Source organism: Natrix helvetica (genome assembly GCF_964273705.1).
Source record: "Natrix helvetica genome assembly, chromosome: 5".
Classification (NCBI taxonomy): domain Eukaryota; kingdom Metazoa; phylum Chordata; class Lepidosauria; order Squamata; family Natricidae; genus Natrix; species Natrix helvetica.
In genome coordinates this window covers 106,866,999-106,884,297 of record NC_138551.1, presented here as the reverse complement: position 1 = coordinate 106,884,297, position 17,299 = coordinate 106,866,999, and the positions used below count along the sequence as shown (strand labels likewise).

Genomic DNA, 17,299 nt, shown 5'->3' with positions numbered 1-17,299 from the left:
GCATCCATTTCTGCACAGTGAAAGTTACAAAGGGCCACCCCGAGGTCCAAGACCGAGCGGGAGGGATGCGCAGAGCTGGGGCAAAAAGAAGACGCCCCCCCCCCCCCGGTCTCCCTAACTGCCTCCCAGCACAGGCGCCCTTCCTCCGCCTACCAGGGGCCCTTAGGAGAAAAACGCAGACGGGGAGGCAGAAACGGCGCAGGGCGAGGAGGGGGCGAGGGAGGCATCAGAACGATCTCGCTGGAAGAGAAACGTAGCAACGGTCCTTGCCGTAATGCAGAAGGGAGCCCGGGGGGGGGGGGGAAGGGGGAGTCTAGAAGTTGGACAGGTGAGCCCGGCCGGCCTTCCTTCCTTCCCAGCGGCAGCGCCCAGACGGGCTCCGCAGCCACGAGGTCCCCAGAGCGGCGGGCGCCGGTGCCGCAGGTCCCTGGGCCGGGTTCCGCGCCCCCCCCCCCCCCCACGGGCTGCCTGGGCGCTGCGCAGCCCCTTCCGCCCCCGCCGGCCGCAGAAGTTGCAGCTCGCTTGAGCAACTACGGCGGAGCGGGCAGCGCTGCTCCTGCGCAAGACGGGCGGGTAGCGGCGGCCGTGGCGGCTGCCCGGGGAGAGTGGCGGAAAGACCGCAGTGCCCGGGGCTGAGCGGGCGGCGCTGCCAAGCCCGTGGAAGGAGGGAGCGAGCCATCCGGGAGGCCGAGGCCAGGGCGACCGCCAAGGCTCCAGGGCTCCGGAAGGCGCGGCTAGGACGGGGCGGGCGGGCGGGCGACGTACTTGCCGAGCTCCTCGTAGAGCTGGTATTCGTCGGTGAAGCGGGTGCAGGTGGCCGGGACGGCCATGGTGGGACTGCGGGAGGCGGAAAAGCTCGGCCGGCACGTCGGCTGGCTCAGCAGCAGCGCCGCCGCCGCAGGAGGCACATCGGACTGGGCGAGGCTCCGGCGGCGCTGGTGAAGGCAGACCAGTGCGCTCCTCCTTCCCGCCTCCGGCCGCTGCGGCTCCGGCTCTTCCTCCTCCTCCTCCGCTGCTGCTGCTGCTGCTGCTGCTGCTGCCGCCGGCGCGCCTCCCCGCCCGCTCCACTGCGCACAGTCCCGACCCCGACACAGAAAGGAGGCGGCGTCTGGAGGCAGCCCGGGCCGGCCGCCAGCACCGCGAGATCTCCGCGGCCGACCATCCACGGAGCCGCCGCCGCCGCCAAACCCGCCTCCCCGAGGGCCCGCGGAAGCGCCTCGTTTGCCGGACGGAGCGGCAGAGGCTGCGCCTGCGTGACGGACCGGGAGCGCCGCTTTTGTCTCCGGCGCCGAACCCGGAGGAGCAGCGCCTGCCCGGCCGAAGGCGAAGGGGCGAGCGGGGCTTGGTTCGCCCTCTAGGCCGCCGCGGCCAGGAAGGGTCCCAGCTGCGGGAGGCTTTCCGGCAGGTGCGGCCCGGGCTCCCACACGCGGTGCTGCCCCTCCGCTTTCCGGCCTGGTGGCGGGTGTGGGCGCCGCCTGAGCCCCGCTTAGCAGGCGGGCGTCACTGCAAGGCCGGGCCGGGCACGGGCGAGGGGCAGGGCTGCGCAGGGCCCGGAGGCCGAGAAGAAGGCAGCGGAGGGCCGCGGTGGCAGGGCTGCCTTCTGGCCCGCTGCCTTCGGGTTCTTCCTTTGGTTGCGGGGCGCGTGGCTTGCTTGGCCTTGGCCGAAATGCCAGGGGATCGGGGGGGGGGGGCGACTGAAGGTCTTGGGGGCCATGCAGCTCTGGAGTCGATGGGCGGCTGCTGGGGAGAAGAATCCGAGCGGGGCGAGAAGCGCCGTCCACCACGGGTTATTGGTTGCCAAGTTTTCCTGGGGTTTTCCTATCCTTTACCTGGGCTATTAAAACCACACGGGCGAGTTTTGTACCGAACACCTGGCTGCAAACTAATGGGCCGGATTTTAGCCTGGCCCGTTTCGCAAGGTGTAGTAACGGGAGAGAGCGGCCAAATTGCTCTGCTCTTTATTCTTGCCCTGCAGCAGCAATAATGAAGCCCCTTGACGCCTTTTCTAGCAGCCTGCAGGCTGTGAACTTCCCTTTCCGCCTTGGGGAAAGAATTCAGAAGTGCTGGAGTTATTTTTCCTGCTAATTACGGTCTGTGTTGTGGGTTTTTTAAGGAGCTGTGAGAAAAAGATGTGTCTGAAAAATAAAGGATGTATGGATTGAGTTGTGAGAGAGGAAAGGGAAATACCTGGACTTGTGCACTTCCAATTGCTGACAGGTGTGCCGCTAATATTCCGACCTGACACCTGCAGGGGGGGGAGATGATTTTCATTCTTCATAGGCTGGTGTTGTGGATTAAATTCTTCTCGCTTCTGATTTTAAGGTGAGTATCCTGAACTACGGAAGCCTTTGATCTTCTTCTTAAATACATAATAATAAAATAATGAGCATTAAAGGCTCAAAGGGAAGGCAGATTAGAAAGAACCTTCTGAGGGGTTCAATTCCCTTCCTGTGAAGAGTCCTTAATGATAAGGTTTGTTCTTCCTAATATCAATAAAGATGGTTTTTCCAGAAAATATGTGAAGAGCTGTAATTAGTGATTTAACTATGTTTTCTTTTTGGCTGTGTTTTAGTTTATATCATGTATGTTTAATCTTGGGTGCCTATAATTGTTTCTGTTATATTGCAGTTGTAATATATTGTAAATCGTGCCACGTTACAGAGTTATCTTAGCCAGCTTATATATGTACCAGAAGGGAAGGCTGTAAGTATTTTAAATTTAAAAAAATAAAACATTTCCAAAACTACTTTTTGGCTTGGAGTGATTGAGTCATCCTGTGAAATGCAGTTCTCATCCCTTTTAAGCGCCTTGACTTGCCTCTTTTTTGTTTGTGTGTGTATTAGACAAAAAAAAAAGGAGACAAGAAAAAGGGATAAAAAAGCAATGTACAAATGAAATAACAAGGGATTTTAAATTATGCAGTCACACCATTAATTAGTTGTAAATCACTGACTATATTCTAAAAGACTAAAATCATTACGTTTTAAGAATGAATAACAAGAACTATGTCAATACAGCCTTTAACATTGAACTCAATCTTTTTACATCACGATGGAGCTAGAAAGCATGATTATGATTAAATAGTACGTGTTGGGCACAATTGTAATTTCTCAATCTATGGCAAATTAATCTGTAAAGGAAGAAAGCTCTGAAGATTAAAGAACTGCTCTTCACCAGCAAAAATGCCAACCAGCAGGAGTTATGAATAGAAAATGCATAGCAATGGACAAAAAAAAAAACCCCTACGTCTTTAGATATTTGTATTAAGGGGCAAAGACGATTGTCCAAGTGCAGTCTTATCTGCCAGTAACATACTGGACTCTTTCCCACATGCCCTGGTTGCAAATACTTGCCTATTACAATTCTGCCCAGTGTAGCAGCAATATATAAATAAATATTAAGCAGAATCCAAGTACCGTATTTTTCAGAGTATAAGACTCAACTTCCCCCCCCCCCCAAAAAACAGCATGGAAATATTGGTGCGTCTTATACACAGAATACAGCAATTTTTGGCCTCCCAAAGCTCCGCCCCTGCATCCCATTTTTGTGAAAAGCGGGCTGTTTTTCACCAAAATGGTGTTTTTGCTTTCCCCACCCCCCAGAAGCACACTGCAGGCTTCAGCAGGACGGGGGGAAGGGGAAAATGCCCCCATTTTGGTGAAAGATTTGGGTGTTTTTGCTGTACCCCAGCCCTGCTGAAGCCTGCAGAGTGCTCCTGGGGACTGGGGAAGACAAAAACCTTTTTTCTTTCTTTCTTTCTTTCTTCAAAATCTTGGTGCAACTTATACACAGTGCGTCTTATAGTCTGAAAAATATGGTAGCTTTGCTGACCTTCATAGAATGAACCGGTTACCAGTTAATGCTGCAGAAATCCTCTATTTTTGTAAGTAACACAAACCTGAAAGATAAAAAAAATAGAAAGAAAAAATAGTGAAGGGAAAAAGAAAAAAACAATATAGCAAACAAAAAGTAAAGGAATACAGAGATAATCCTTTAAACAGTTCCTATGGAACTACCTATCTGGTGGCTATTTATGTCTCGGATTTGAAGTTCTGACAGTTATGTTGAAGTCACATGTTGAAGTTATGTGACTGTATTTCAGGCTCTTGGCAATGAGGCTGCATTTACAGCTATTTGCAGTATCTTCCTGTCATGTGACTGCATTTTACAATGGTTTTGCTGAAAACTGTAGTTACTTCCCATGTTTGGCTCAACTGGCTCCATAGCAAACTTTCGGTTTTCTTAACTGCTGCTTGCATTCACCTAATGACCACCACAAAAAAGGTCATAAAAGCAGGTTAGTCATGCAACCAACCCCCTTTATGACCATCATGACTTACAATTGTAATGAGCACTCTCCATTATAATTGTAATTCAAGGACTACCCATGTAAAGAAGTGACTTCCCTCTTCATCACAATAAGTAAACTTTTTAACAACTTATTACCTTCTCTTAGAATATAATTATGTTCCATATCTCATCTCTTATCTATGAACAGATCCTTAAAAAATTGTGGTTCAGTCCTGATCAGTAAAAGTCCATTGGGGTTATCATAAAATAAAAAGTCTTATTTTAATGTTGATCAAATAAACTTATTTTATATTCCTTCCTTTTACGTTTAACAATTTAATCTTGAATCCCTTCAAATATTTCCCTACAACTTACTTTCATTTTTTTTCTTTGTCCCTTTGCACAAAACAGGTTTCCAGTATAAGAAAGCTATCCAAACCGCTCTTTTGGATTGTCATTTGTATACCCCTTTTAATTACTAAGACATCAGCCAATTTTATTTGCATACCCAGTGTGACGTCTTTTTCCATATCACTCTTATAGCTTGCCATTTTTAAATCCACTTTCAGATCAGATGCTACAGGGATTCCAAAAAGCATCAGAGTGACCAGCACTAAACACTTAATAGAGCAGCAGCTGTCTCTAGATTAGACTGGAGCCATGTTTTCCCCATGGCGTTTCCTGGCTATATAGCGCAGAAGGCGTTGTGTCAAAATTCCACAAAGTTTTCTCCAACCAATAGGATCCCAGGGATGTTTTTACCACCAGGATTTTTTCATGGTATCAAATTTGTGAATTGTTAGATTCACCTTGAAAGGTTTTCTGCATTAATTGTATGATAAGAATTTTAGAAGCCCAAATTCAGTTTGGTAACCTGTTACGCCATGCCTCTGTATACAAAAGTTCAGACACCCCTACTCAAATTGTATGTTTCCACGGATCCTTAAAAGAACAGAATTTTTTATGACTTCCACCTGAAGCAGTGCTAAACACTGCATCTTTTTACAAATTTGAATGAATTGTTACTACTTATGTGTAGTTGTTTACAGTTTCAAAATAAGGAAACAGTGGACACAGCAGCTACAGAAACCCTTTAGATTAGTATGTAACATTTTAGAGAGAAAAAGCAACTTTCAAACTTTACTATAGCCAACTAAAAGCCCTTCACTGTTTTGCTGAATTACCCAATTTCTTTTCAGCTTTAATACATCTGAAATGTATCTCTAAATCAACTATAAAGGACTTACTAGAAAAAAAGATAGTGATATTGAGATGGCCTTCTTAGTTCCCAGAACTGAATATTGCAAATATATACTGGGAGATCTGGAATATGCCATGATTGCAAAGAAGGTTAACACTTCTGAACTGGAAAGGTTTTGCCAGTATATATGGGGAAAAATCCAAAAGCAGGAAAAGAAGCTCTCTTAATCTCTACAGGGAAGATTTGGAGACTATAATTTCTCCCAATGGCGGTGTTGTAAATTACGCACTAGAAAGGTAGTCAAATTTACCTGCTCTTAACATTTTTAATCCAAACAACTGCACTATTTATGTGAAAGGTGCATTCAAATTTGTAGACAATAGTACTTAATTTTGTATCATGAAGAGGTTTATCAAAGGTTGCTCACTTAGTGATTCAATTAAATTACAATTTGACCAAGGTTCGTAAACTTTTACATACCACCGTAGATTGTAGAAATTAACTATTCCTCTCTGTTCTTTATTGGTCAGAGAGAATATTTCATCTGGTTCTCAGCATCCACTTTAAAAAGGTTGTTAATAAATTGGAAAATTTCCAAAGAAGAGCAACCAAAATGGGACATCTAATAACAAAACACTTGTGGAACAGGTGAAAATAATGGACATAGTATCCTGGATAGGAGAAAATTGTGGAGAGGTATGATAATTGCTTGCAACATCAGAAGAATTGTGATACACAAATAGGTAAAATTGTTCCAGAAGATAAAAACAATGGTTTTCAATTATAAGGAGGTAAATTTCAGGTGGACATTAGGAAATATTTCCCAACCAGTAGCAACTATTCAATGATGGAACAGACTATCTTGGAAGGATTCCCCTTTATTAAGTTCTTGAACAGAGGATGGATGGGCCTCGGTCAAGGTTGTCGCTATGGTTTCCTGCACCGGGCATAGGAATTGGGCTGAATGGTCTTCATAGTTTATTCCAACTCCTACATTCTGTGGCCCTAGAATCATAGAGTTGGAAGGACCCTTCAGAAGTATAAAACCATAGAGTTGGAAGGACCCTTCAGAAGTAACATTTGCTTGATATACAAATCCAAATTAAAACATTCCAGACATAACTTCAGCACATCCAACAAAGGGAAAATCAAACTGCTTTTACTATTGAGAGTAAATTTAGTAAGCACACCCTCTGCTTCTTCAAGTCATTAATTAAAATATTGACAAGGAAAGGGCGTGAGACTAATCACTCTGGCATCCCGCTTCCCACTTTTCCCCAGTTTGAAGAGGGACTTCTCTGATTACAATTTTTGAGTCAGCTGTATACCCACTTCACTGTCATGTCATTAGATTGCTAATTAATATGTCATGGGGTACTTTGTTAAATGCTTTGATTAAGTCAAAATTGCTCTTACAATTTATTAAGTAAGTTACGTGATCAAAATTGAGATAAGGTTAATAATTTTTTTTTCATAAGAAATCTCTACTGACTTCTAGTAATTACTGCATGGTTTTCAGGATGGTTAAAGATCGATTTCTTTATGCTCTGCTTTGCAGCCTTCCCAGCGGAACTGATGTCAGGGAGACACATTTGTAGTGTTTCTGGATCTTCCTTTTCTCACTTTTTGGAAATAGGAGATAGGAGCTCTTCTAGTCCTGGGGCACGATCAGTCCTTCTAGGTTCTCTCAAAGATAAGACACCTGGCTGTCAGCTGGTTCCTTCACAACTCCAAAATGCAATTCACAAGATGCTAGATCTGGGATGGTGAACCTATGGTACGCATGCCACAGGTGGCACGCAGTGCAATTTCTGAGGGCACACAAGGCATTGCCCTGTCAGCTCCAGTGTGCATGCGTGTGCTGGCCAGCTAATTTACCTTGATGGCCTTGATTTTCAGCCATTTTTTTGCCCTCGGGAGGCTTCACAAACCGGAAGTTCCGGAACACTTCCGGTTTGCTCGTTGGGATGTTTTTGGGATGTTTTTCTCCCTCTGGAGGCATCAGGGAACCCTCCTGAAGCCTCCGGACGGAGAAAAACCACACAATACGCAAACCGGAAGTTTGGGAACGGACTTCTGGTTTACATGTTGGTCCATTTTTCACCCTCCCCAGGGAAGGGGGAGGGGAAAAAATGGACCTACTGTGCTCACCAGAAGTCGGAAAACGGGCTGTTTCCGGCCTACGGAGGGCCTCTGGGAGGGTGGGGGAGGTCATTTTTGCTCCAAAAAAGCCATGCGTACATGCATTGGGGGAGTCACATGTGCATGTTCAGGGGGCATGGCTCAGCAGGGCATTAAAATATGGGGTGGGCATTCGAGCACGTGCGATAGCATGTGTGCGTGCTTTTGGCACCTGAGGCGAAAAAGGTTCGCCATCACTGTGCTAGATGTTTAAACTCAAAAATACAGTCTCAATGACCTCTCATCCAGTTCTCCACAGTTTCCTGGTTGAACACATGGTTTGGGTTTTTTTTTTAATTGGAGAAAACCGGATAAAACAGGAGTTAAATATTGCCATTATTGAACAGCTGGTCTAGTGATTCTTTTTATCATAAACATAGTCTCAATAAATCCTTTGTGTTATTATCTCTTCAAATATGGGTACCTTTCCTTTTTCATACCTTCATTAAATGTTTTATTTGTTTATTCTTTTTGTATACCGTCAAATCAACCATACACCTGGGGCAGTTCACAGGAGCAGTGACCAATAAAGCATCCACCATCTACAATCAAATGTTCATTTAAAAAAATGTAGGATAAAAAGACAAAAATACCTGTAGCAAACTTAGCTAATTAGCTATAAAATGTTATAAATAAAAGTAAAATAATATCAAAGGAACACAAACTTATGTTGATATATTATTCATGTTCTTCTGTCATTGTTTATTTTATTGTTCTATTATTTTATTTCTGTTAACACTATTATTTTTCTTCCTTTTTATTATTGTAAACCACCTAGAATAGCTCAATTGTGAGAGAGGTGGCAAATATATTTAACAAATAAATACATAAAATATTACATCAATCGCAGTATAATCTGGCAATACCATTAAGGGTGGTAACATAACTAATCATAAAATGCTCTTCAAAATAATAGGATTTCTAATAACTGAAGTTCCTCAAATAGCTATCTGTGCAGCCTTAGGAAGTCTACTCCATCCTCTTAGCAAGTCTCAAGTGTCCCATTTCCTTGCTGGTTTCCCAGATGGACTGTCATTTTTTAATTTTTTTTTTCTGTTTGCATGACCAGTGTGACGGGTTGATGGGTGTGCACACCCATCAACACAAGGTGAATTTTGTCTTATTTTGCAACCTTGCAGAAAGTCAATTAAAAATGTGAAATTAATCACAGAACAGCATCCTTCAACTTTATGTGGATACATATTTAATTTTAGGCATAACATTTCAAGGAAAGATGATTCATGGAAAAGAAGATTGATCCAACTCTAGCAAAACAATATAAGACTGTTGATCAGGAAGTAAATTTACTTTAGAGTGTTTGAAGGCAAAGTTCCTATATTTTATAGTATTCCAATTACTGCTGAAGGTCAATTCCCATCATCATCAATGTTGCGATTATTATATTTTCATCATACACATATACTGTACCCCAGTTATAGATGTTGAGATGTAGGAAAAGAGGTGTGCCTGGGGGCAGAGTCGAGAGACACCACCTAGAATCATTAAGTGTCCACAAATGCTCCAAGTCCAACCATCCTGGAATTCCATTGACTTTAGTGCTGACTGTTAGTTGACTAGATCTTGTGTATAGGCTTCAGCAATAAGTCTTCTGAACTGGAACTTAATGAGCGGTCCTTATTCTTTGCATTTGATACCCTTTCATCCTAGGGGTTGGACTAGAAAACCTCCAAGGTCCTTTCCAACTCTATTGTTTTCTTATGGACGCCACATCTTAGGACACAATGTGAAATGTCTGCCAAAAACGAAATCTTTTTTGGTACAGATCATCTTAAGCTTGGAAAAGAACAGCTAAAGCCATCTTTTAAATTAAGAAGCCAGGTTGGGACTTTTGGGTTACCCTAGGCTTTCAGTTGCTAATATACAAGTGGTCCTCAACTTATGACCACAAATGGAACCAGAATTTCAGTTGCTAAGGAAGAAGGTTGTTAAATGAGTCATCTCAATTTTATGACCTTTTTTTTTGCTACCTTTGCTAAGTGAATCACTGCAGTTGTTAAGTGATTCTTGTAGTCATTCAATGAATCTGGTTGCCCCTATTGACTCTGCCTGTTGGAAGCTGGTTAGGAAGGTCACAAATGGTGATGATGTGACCCAGTGTCATTGCATCCATCTAAAATACATCCTGGTTGTTAGGTTTCCAAAAAATGCCCTAATTGATTCATGAGTCACCAAATTTCAAAAGAAAATTAATCATTTATTAGGAGCATTTATTTTGGCAAGACTTTTTGCAGTCAGATCTTAGCCTTATTTGAATTATAACTGAACTTTACCACTGTTCCTTCCCACCCCTCAGTCTGTGTCATAAATCACATTCCCCAATTAGGTGCACCCCTCCCAAGTCTGCTGCAGTAATCTGAGATCTGACTCTAGCCGAAAGTATGCGTGGAATGTGCTCCCCTCCCTTTCCTCACGATGGCAACTTTAGGAGTTGGCACTGGCGGCCAAGTGGCTGAATTTTGATCCCATGATCACGGGGATGCTGCGATGGTCGTAAGCGTGAGGACTGGTCATAAGTCTTTTTTTCAGTGCCATTGTAAGTTCAAATGGTTACTAAACAAATTGTTGTCATTTGAGATCTATCTGTATTATAAATTTAATTAAATTATATGAACTATTTTTAAAATGACATAGTTTTAAATCCAATCACCTACAGTAGATTATAATGACCTTTGCTCAATGCCACTTCAATAGAGAATATGAAGAAACTAAATATTAATTTCATCTCGTATACCAATTTTGAATTATTTCTTAGCATTGTGAGGTTCAGAATTTGGCCTATCTAGACCATAGAGGTTATTATGTGAAGTGCCTGGAAGAAGGAATGTTAACCCTACGAATCTTGTTAGTTCATAAGTGAAACCTGGCTACAGTTTATAGGGACTGAGAGAAGTCTAAACCGCATCCATCAACAGCTGTAACACATAATTGTAAAACTACAGTGTGGATAAACAAGGATACAACTTCTTTGGCAGGATTTGTCAGCTTTTAATAGCAGTATGACAAGCGAGAATGTAAGAAGAAAAACTTGCTGTCATTATTACCCTACTATCTATGTTGGAAAATTATACATATTGAATGCTTGCCAGATAAGAAAATGAAAAAAGAAAAGAAAACAAAGGTTTGATTTTAAAACCAGTACCCCTTAGGTCCATGATGGCGAACCTATGCCATGCGTGCCAGAGGTGGCACGTAGAGCCCTCTCTGTGGGCATGCATGCCATCGCCAGCTGCTCTTCTGGTTTCCGGCCAGCTGGTCTTCATGGGTGCCGGAGCATGGAAAACAGCCTGAAAAGGGCAAAAACCCCAGGCTATTTCTTCTGCAGATTTCCAGGCCGTTTTCGTGCCCTTTTTTGTGCTGTTTTCATGCTATTTTTGGGGCGTTTTCCAGTCATTTTTTGGGCCAGAAGATGGCCTGAAAACTGGCCCCCAAAACAGTCAAAAACGGTCAAAAAACAGGTTTGGGTTTCTGTGCTCCTGCGCGCACACATGCATACCATGTGTTCTGGTTTGACACACGGTGCCGAAAAGGTTTGCCATCGCTGCCTTAGGTAATGGCTCTATTTGTCCTTATCTACCAAGACTGAGAGAAAACTTGCAATGCAATGCAATGCAATGCAATGCAATGCAATGCAATGCAATGCAATGCAATGCAATGCAATGCAATGCAATGCAATGCAATACAATACAATACAATACAATAGCAGAGTTGGAAGGGACCTTGGAGGTCTTCTAGTCCAACCCCCTGCCTAGGCAGGAAACCCTATACCGTTTCAGACAAATGGCTATCCAACATCTTCTTAAAGACTTCCAGTGTTGGGGCATTCACAACTTCTGGAAGCAAGCTGTTCCACTGATTAATTATTCCAACTGTCAGGAAGTTTCTCCTCAGTTCTAAATTGCTTCTCTCCTTGATTAGTTTCCACCCATTGCTTCTTGTTCTACCCTCAGATGCCTTGGAGAATAGTTTGACTCCCTCTTCTCTGTGGCAACCCCTGAGATATTGGAACACTGCTATCATGTCTCCCCTAGTCGTTCTTTTCATAAGACTAGAAATACCCTGTTCCTGCAACCGTTCCTCATATGTTTTAGCCTCCGGTCCCCTAATCATCTTTGTTGGGCTGTGTCCTTTTCTTTGCTATTTTACAACTGTTCTTTGATGTTATTGGGCAAATGGAGGGATTGTGGGAAAGCTGCAGATCAGTGCAAGGAAGAGAGGTAAATAATAACTGCATTGAAAAATTGGCATTAGCTACCAAGGGCTTTCTTGACACATTCAAGAGGTTGGTATCAACCCGAGAGACTTTGTCCTGGGTCTATTTTTCCCAGAGGGAGGGATTACAAAACTGCATTGTACCGTAAGGGCTGCTGAAAAACCAACATTTTCATCATTGGTAATGGATAACCTGTTTTATGAGTTGGTATTTAAATGCTTCTGAATTGTCCGAGTCATCCAGTGACGTCTCAAGAGCAAGAGTCTGAATATTTCCTTCTTGCAGTCATAAGAACAAAAACATAATTGGGATTATTCTCTTCTGAAGTTAGTACTTCTGTGTACATGCACCTTAAATTGTAAAAAGTCAGTGAAATCCAAAGGAGCTTTTTTCTTTTGAGCCTTACTGAAAATCTCCAATTCCTAAATCTTCCAGTGTCTCTTCTGTCCTAATATTTATTTTTCCTTTATTTTCAAAAGAGAGAAAAGGTGCATAAGTTGAGTCCCATGTCAAAGTTTAGGCATTTGGTCAAATTGTATATTTCAGTGAACCCCTAAGTCAGTGTCTCCCAAGCTTGACCACTTCAAGTTGTGTGGCTGGCTGGGGAATTCTGGGAGTTGAAGTCCACACAACTTGAAGTGGCCAAGTGTGGGCAACCTGCCTTTTACATTGATGTTTCTCAGCCTTGGCCAATTTAAACTTCTATGGACTTCAACCAGTGACGTGCGGTGAGGTTTATGACTGGTGAGGCACTGACACAGTGCTGGGTTTCAAATATTTTTAGACTTGTGGACTTCAACTCCCAGAATTCCACAGCCAGGCATGCTCAGTTCCAATTTAAAGCGACAGCATTTGTTTTTCTCCTTTGCTCTTTTTCTCTTTCTTTTTCTTTTTCTTCTCCTTCCCCCCCTTCCTCCCTCTCTCCCTTCCTCCCCCTTTCTCAAACACACACACACACACACACACACACACACACACACACACAGAAGTTGGATTGGACTATCTCTCCTACCCCTTCCCTCTCTCACTCACTCTCAAACAAACCAGCCCCACACAAAAGTTGGATTGGATATCTTTTCCAGTGGCTTGAAAGCAGCTCCTCTGCCACCACCCCCATTCCCCTGCTGCCTTTCCCAAACACCTCCACCATTGCAAATGCAGCCTGCTGTCTGGGTGGGGAATGCCTGGAACACAATAAAGCCCACCCACCACCTCCTGCTGGCAGGCTGGGGTGGGAGGAGAGGCAGAGAAGCCGGAGGGGAGCCGATCTGAGCCTTCCAAAAGAAAGAGGCTGGGGGGAAGTGTGGGTACTACAGCATGGCTCTTTGCCTGGCTTCCTGCCTCCTCCTGTGGTCTCCTCAGTGCTCGCTTGTGCTCTCCCTCCCCAAGTGTAGTTTGATTGCAGGTGGAGCCACGTTGCCTTTTCAAACTTGTAATCAGTGAAGCTGGGCTAGATTTTTATATAGTTTTATCCAGCTGTGTGTGTGAGAGAGAGAAATGAATGGGGGCCTGGGGAGGAAGTCACTACACTTGGGGAGGGAGAGCACCAGTGAGGTTAAGCAGAGTAATCCACGGTGAGGCAGCAACTAGCTCAGCTTTTTCCTTTTACTTTTTTTTTTCATGATGAGAGTGGTGAGGCTGTGCCTCACTTGCCTCACCTGACTGCACGTCACTGACTTCAACTCCCAGAATTCCCCAGCATACTGCATAGCTGGCTGGAGAATTCTGGGACTTAAAGTCCACCCAGCTTAAAGGTGCCAAGGTTAAGAAACATTGTTTTACAGATGCGTCACGCACATGCCGCACCCACACCAGCTCCGCAAATGTAAACACGTCATGATACGTCACATGACAGCAATTTGACTCACTAAGTTTGACACCCATGCTTTACATGATATAAAATGACACAACCTCTTTCTGCAAATGTGTATGCATACTTACTATTTATATGTAGCTGTTTTCATATTAAAAATAGGAAAAAGAATTTTAAAAAGCTGCAGAACTTTGGATACTCTTGAAGTAAGTACTTGCAATATCAGATTTAGGAGAAATAACAGCTCCCAATGTTTCCACCCTGTAACCCCCTTCAAAACTCTTCCGGCTCAGAAATATTCTTAGGTCTCCTTATGTGCATTGCAGAGTTTGAGATTCAGACACTGTTTTTTAGTAATATCTGAGTCTTGGGAGTTTTGAAAACATGAAATTCTTTCTTTCCGGAATCCTTCATGCAAGATTTGAGAGCCGTGTACAATGCAGTAGTTAAGGGGCTGGATTAAACAGGGAGAAAAATGGATACCAGCTGTCCCCCAGGCAGGGAAAGCAGCAGGTTGCACCTGGGTAGACCTCACCCAAGTGCAAGCCTGAGGCTTTGCAAGAAGATAGCTGACAAACACACTTGTATCATGCACTGATAACTTTGCTGTAGGAACCAGCAAGCACCATAAGTGCAACAAACAAATGGACCTTAAAACCATGCAGGAGAAAGACTAAAATCAACAAAAATGATTTCTTCTCATAGAAGCTCCAGTTTCTCCAGGGGCTGTAAGATGCTCACTGCTAGGGGATGTGGATGCTTCATTGGAGGCTTCTCTCTTACCACCATATTCCCTGCACCACTGGTTGCCACCCAACCCAAAAGCATAAAAAGTTCCCGTCTCTTTGGTCGGCATTTGGTCTTTTCTTCACTCTTTTCTTCTTCAAAAGTATCGGATGGTGGGAGCTCAGCTTCCTTTCAGCAACCCAAAGGATCTTGTTCCATTTTTTTTTCAGGCTGATCAAGGGATTCTTTCAGACCAGGGGTGCCAAAATCGATTTCATTGAGGGCCACATCAGGATTGAGTTTGACCTTGGAGGGACGGGTGGGGTGTGTGGGGTGGATGTGGCCATGGTGGGCATGATACGCAACCGCACCTCTGCAGACGTGGTTTTATAAACTTATTAAGAAAAATAGGGAGGCGTACATTTCTCATTTTGTTTTTTTAGTACTTACTTGGTTTATTTGATCACCTTTCGAGAGAGAGACCAAATCAAGAACCTGACTCCATAGGAAGACTAGAACAATTGTTGACTTAGGTCAGGGGTGTCCAAACTTGGGAACTTTAAGACTTGTGGACTTCAACTCCCAGAATTCCCCAGCCATGGCTGGCTGGGGAATTCTGGGAGTTGAAGTCCACAAGTCTTAAAGTTCCCAAGTTTGGACACCCCTGGCCTAGGCTATCGTAGCAGAATCCTGCAAGCCTGATAGGCAAAATATTTTACTTTTTCTCCCTTTTATAGCCTTCTCAGTCAAGGATAGCCTCCCAGAGCACTCTGGAGGCTCCATTTTGGACCTGGGCAGCCTTCTGGAGCACTCTGGAGGCTCCATTTTGGACCTGGGCAGCCTTCTGGAGCACTCTGGAGGGTCCATTTTGGACCTGGGCAGCCTTCTGGGGCACTCTGGAGGCCAAAAGTGGTTGCAGGGGGGGGGCGCGCCCCACTTGTGTCCATTTTTGCTAGCAGAGACACCGTGGGCTGATCCTTTGCTATTTCCAAACCGGCCCTGCAGGCCAGATCTAATCGGCCCACGGGCCTTCAGTTTGACACCCCTGTTTTAGACATTTTCTTTGGATGAACAGGTTTCTTCTGGATAACCCTCGGGTGGATCCTTGTTGTATAAGCAATGATGCCCATGGTGGACGACCCCTCCAGGGTCATTTGCAACGACCACTTTGTAGATCTCATTAGTTTTCTGGACATCCATATTTTACTTTGACATCAATAATTTTATGTAACTTCAACTTCTTAAACATGCTTCTCACAGTTGAAATTGTTAGCTGAAATCTTTTAAGGGTTTCTTTTTAAAAAAAATACACATAGAGGCTGCCCTCAACTTATGACTAGTTACTTAGTTACCAGATTTCCAATGGACCTACTTGGAGGGGTACTCATGGCCTGGATTCGGATTTTGGACAGTTGGGAAGGCACCTCAGAGTCACATGAACTCCAAGGGTGTAACCAGTGGTGGGATTCAAATTTTTTTTACTACCAGCTCTGTGGGAGTGACTTGGTGGGTGTGGCAGGGGAAGGATACGGCAAAATCCCCATTCCATCCCCACTCCAGAGGAAGGATACTGCAAAATCCCCATTCCCTCCCCACTCCAGGGGAAGGATATTGCAAAATCCCCATTCCCTTCTCACTCCAGGGGAAGGATATTGCAAAATCCCCATTCCCTTCTCACTCCAGGGGAAGGATATTGCAAAATCCCCATTCCCTTCTCACTCCAGGATAAGGATACTGCAAAATCCCCATTCCCTTCTCACTCCAGAGGAAGGACATTGCAAAATCCCCATTCCCTTCTCACTCCAGGAGAAGGATACTGCAAAATCCCCATTCCCTTCTCGCTCCAGGGGAAGGATACTGCAAAATCCCCATTCCCTTCTCACTCCAGAGGAAGGATATTTAAAATCCCCATTCCCTTCTCACTCCAGAGGAAGGATATTTAAAATCCCCATTCCCTTCTCACTCCAGGAGAAGGATACTGCAAAATCCCCATTTCCTCCCGATCAGCTGGGACTCGGGAGGCAGAGAATAGATGGGGGCGGGGCTAGTCAGAGGTGGTATTTACCGGTTCTCCGAACTACTCAAAATTTCCGCTACCGTTTCTCCAGAACTGGTCAGAACCTGCTAAATGCACCTCTGGGTGTAACCACATTTCGTAATGGCTTTGCTGAAAACTGGCATTTACTTTTGGTTTTGGGGGAAAACCATTGTTTCACTTAACGGCCAATGCAAGAAAGGTCATAGAATTGTGCCAGTCATGTGACTGACCCACTTTAGAACTGTGATGACTTATGACCTTGATGATTTGCAGCCTCTCCGTCCCTACTGTGAGAGCTGAGGTGGATTAGAGCTTGTTTCAGAAGCTGGCTAGTTATGGGCCTTCCAGGTCACTCATGTTTTGAGCCCTTATTATTTGGTAGAAAAAAAGAATGTTTAAACTTCTGCTCTTTCCATATTCAAGCAGGTTAATATTGTTACATATTTGTGTATTTATTGTTTTAACCTTGCTATATGCTCCCCTGAGTTATATTGTCCTGTGAGATGGGCGGCTATATAAATTGGTCAAATTAATAATACAATAATATCAGTGGGTAATTTCCAGAGTTCTTTGCAAATGAAAGTTTTACATCTCGTTAGTTATCGTTTTGTTCCCTCGGATTCATAAACCATTTTTCCAAAGCTGTGCTTGTTATCTTTCATCTCTCCCATCCCTGCTCAGAAATCTCTCTCTTCTGAACAAATAATAGCTTTGTTTTGGAAACGCTCAGACCAAATTAAAAGGAATCTGTTCATCTCAGGTATCAGCTAAGCTGTTCAATTTACTTTTATCTGTTAGGAAAACAAATGTTCCAGCCAA

At 44.2% G+C, this 17,299-nt stretch overlaps 1 protein-coding gene across 17 annotated transcripts in view; it reads right to left on the bottom strand.

Moving 5' to 3' along the window:
• The window catches only part of CAMK2G (calcium/calmodulin dependent protein kinase II gamma), a gene marked incomplete at its 5' end in the record, with an annotated part of 203,221 nt that extends 202,391 nt beyond the window's left edge, over window positions 1-830 (bottom strand). For all 17 annotated transcript variants that reach the window (XM_081954526.1, XM_081954535.1, XM_081954541.1 and 14 more), the window contains one exon: window positions 766-830. In XM_081954526.1, coding sequence (XP_081810652.1) covers window positions 766-830 — 65 coding nt within the window. The remainder of the gene's footprint in view (window positions 1-765) is intronic.
• Between the last annotated feature and the right edge of the window lie 16,469 nt (window positions 831-17,299).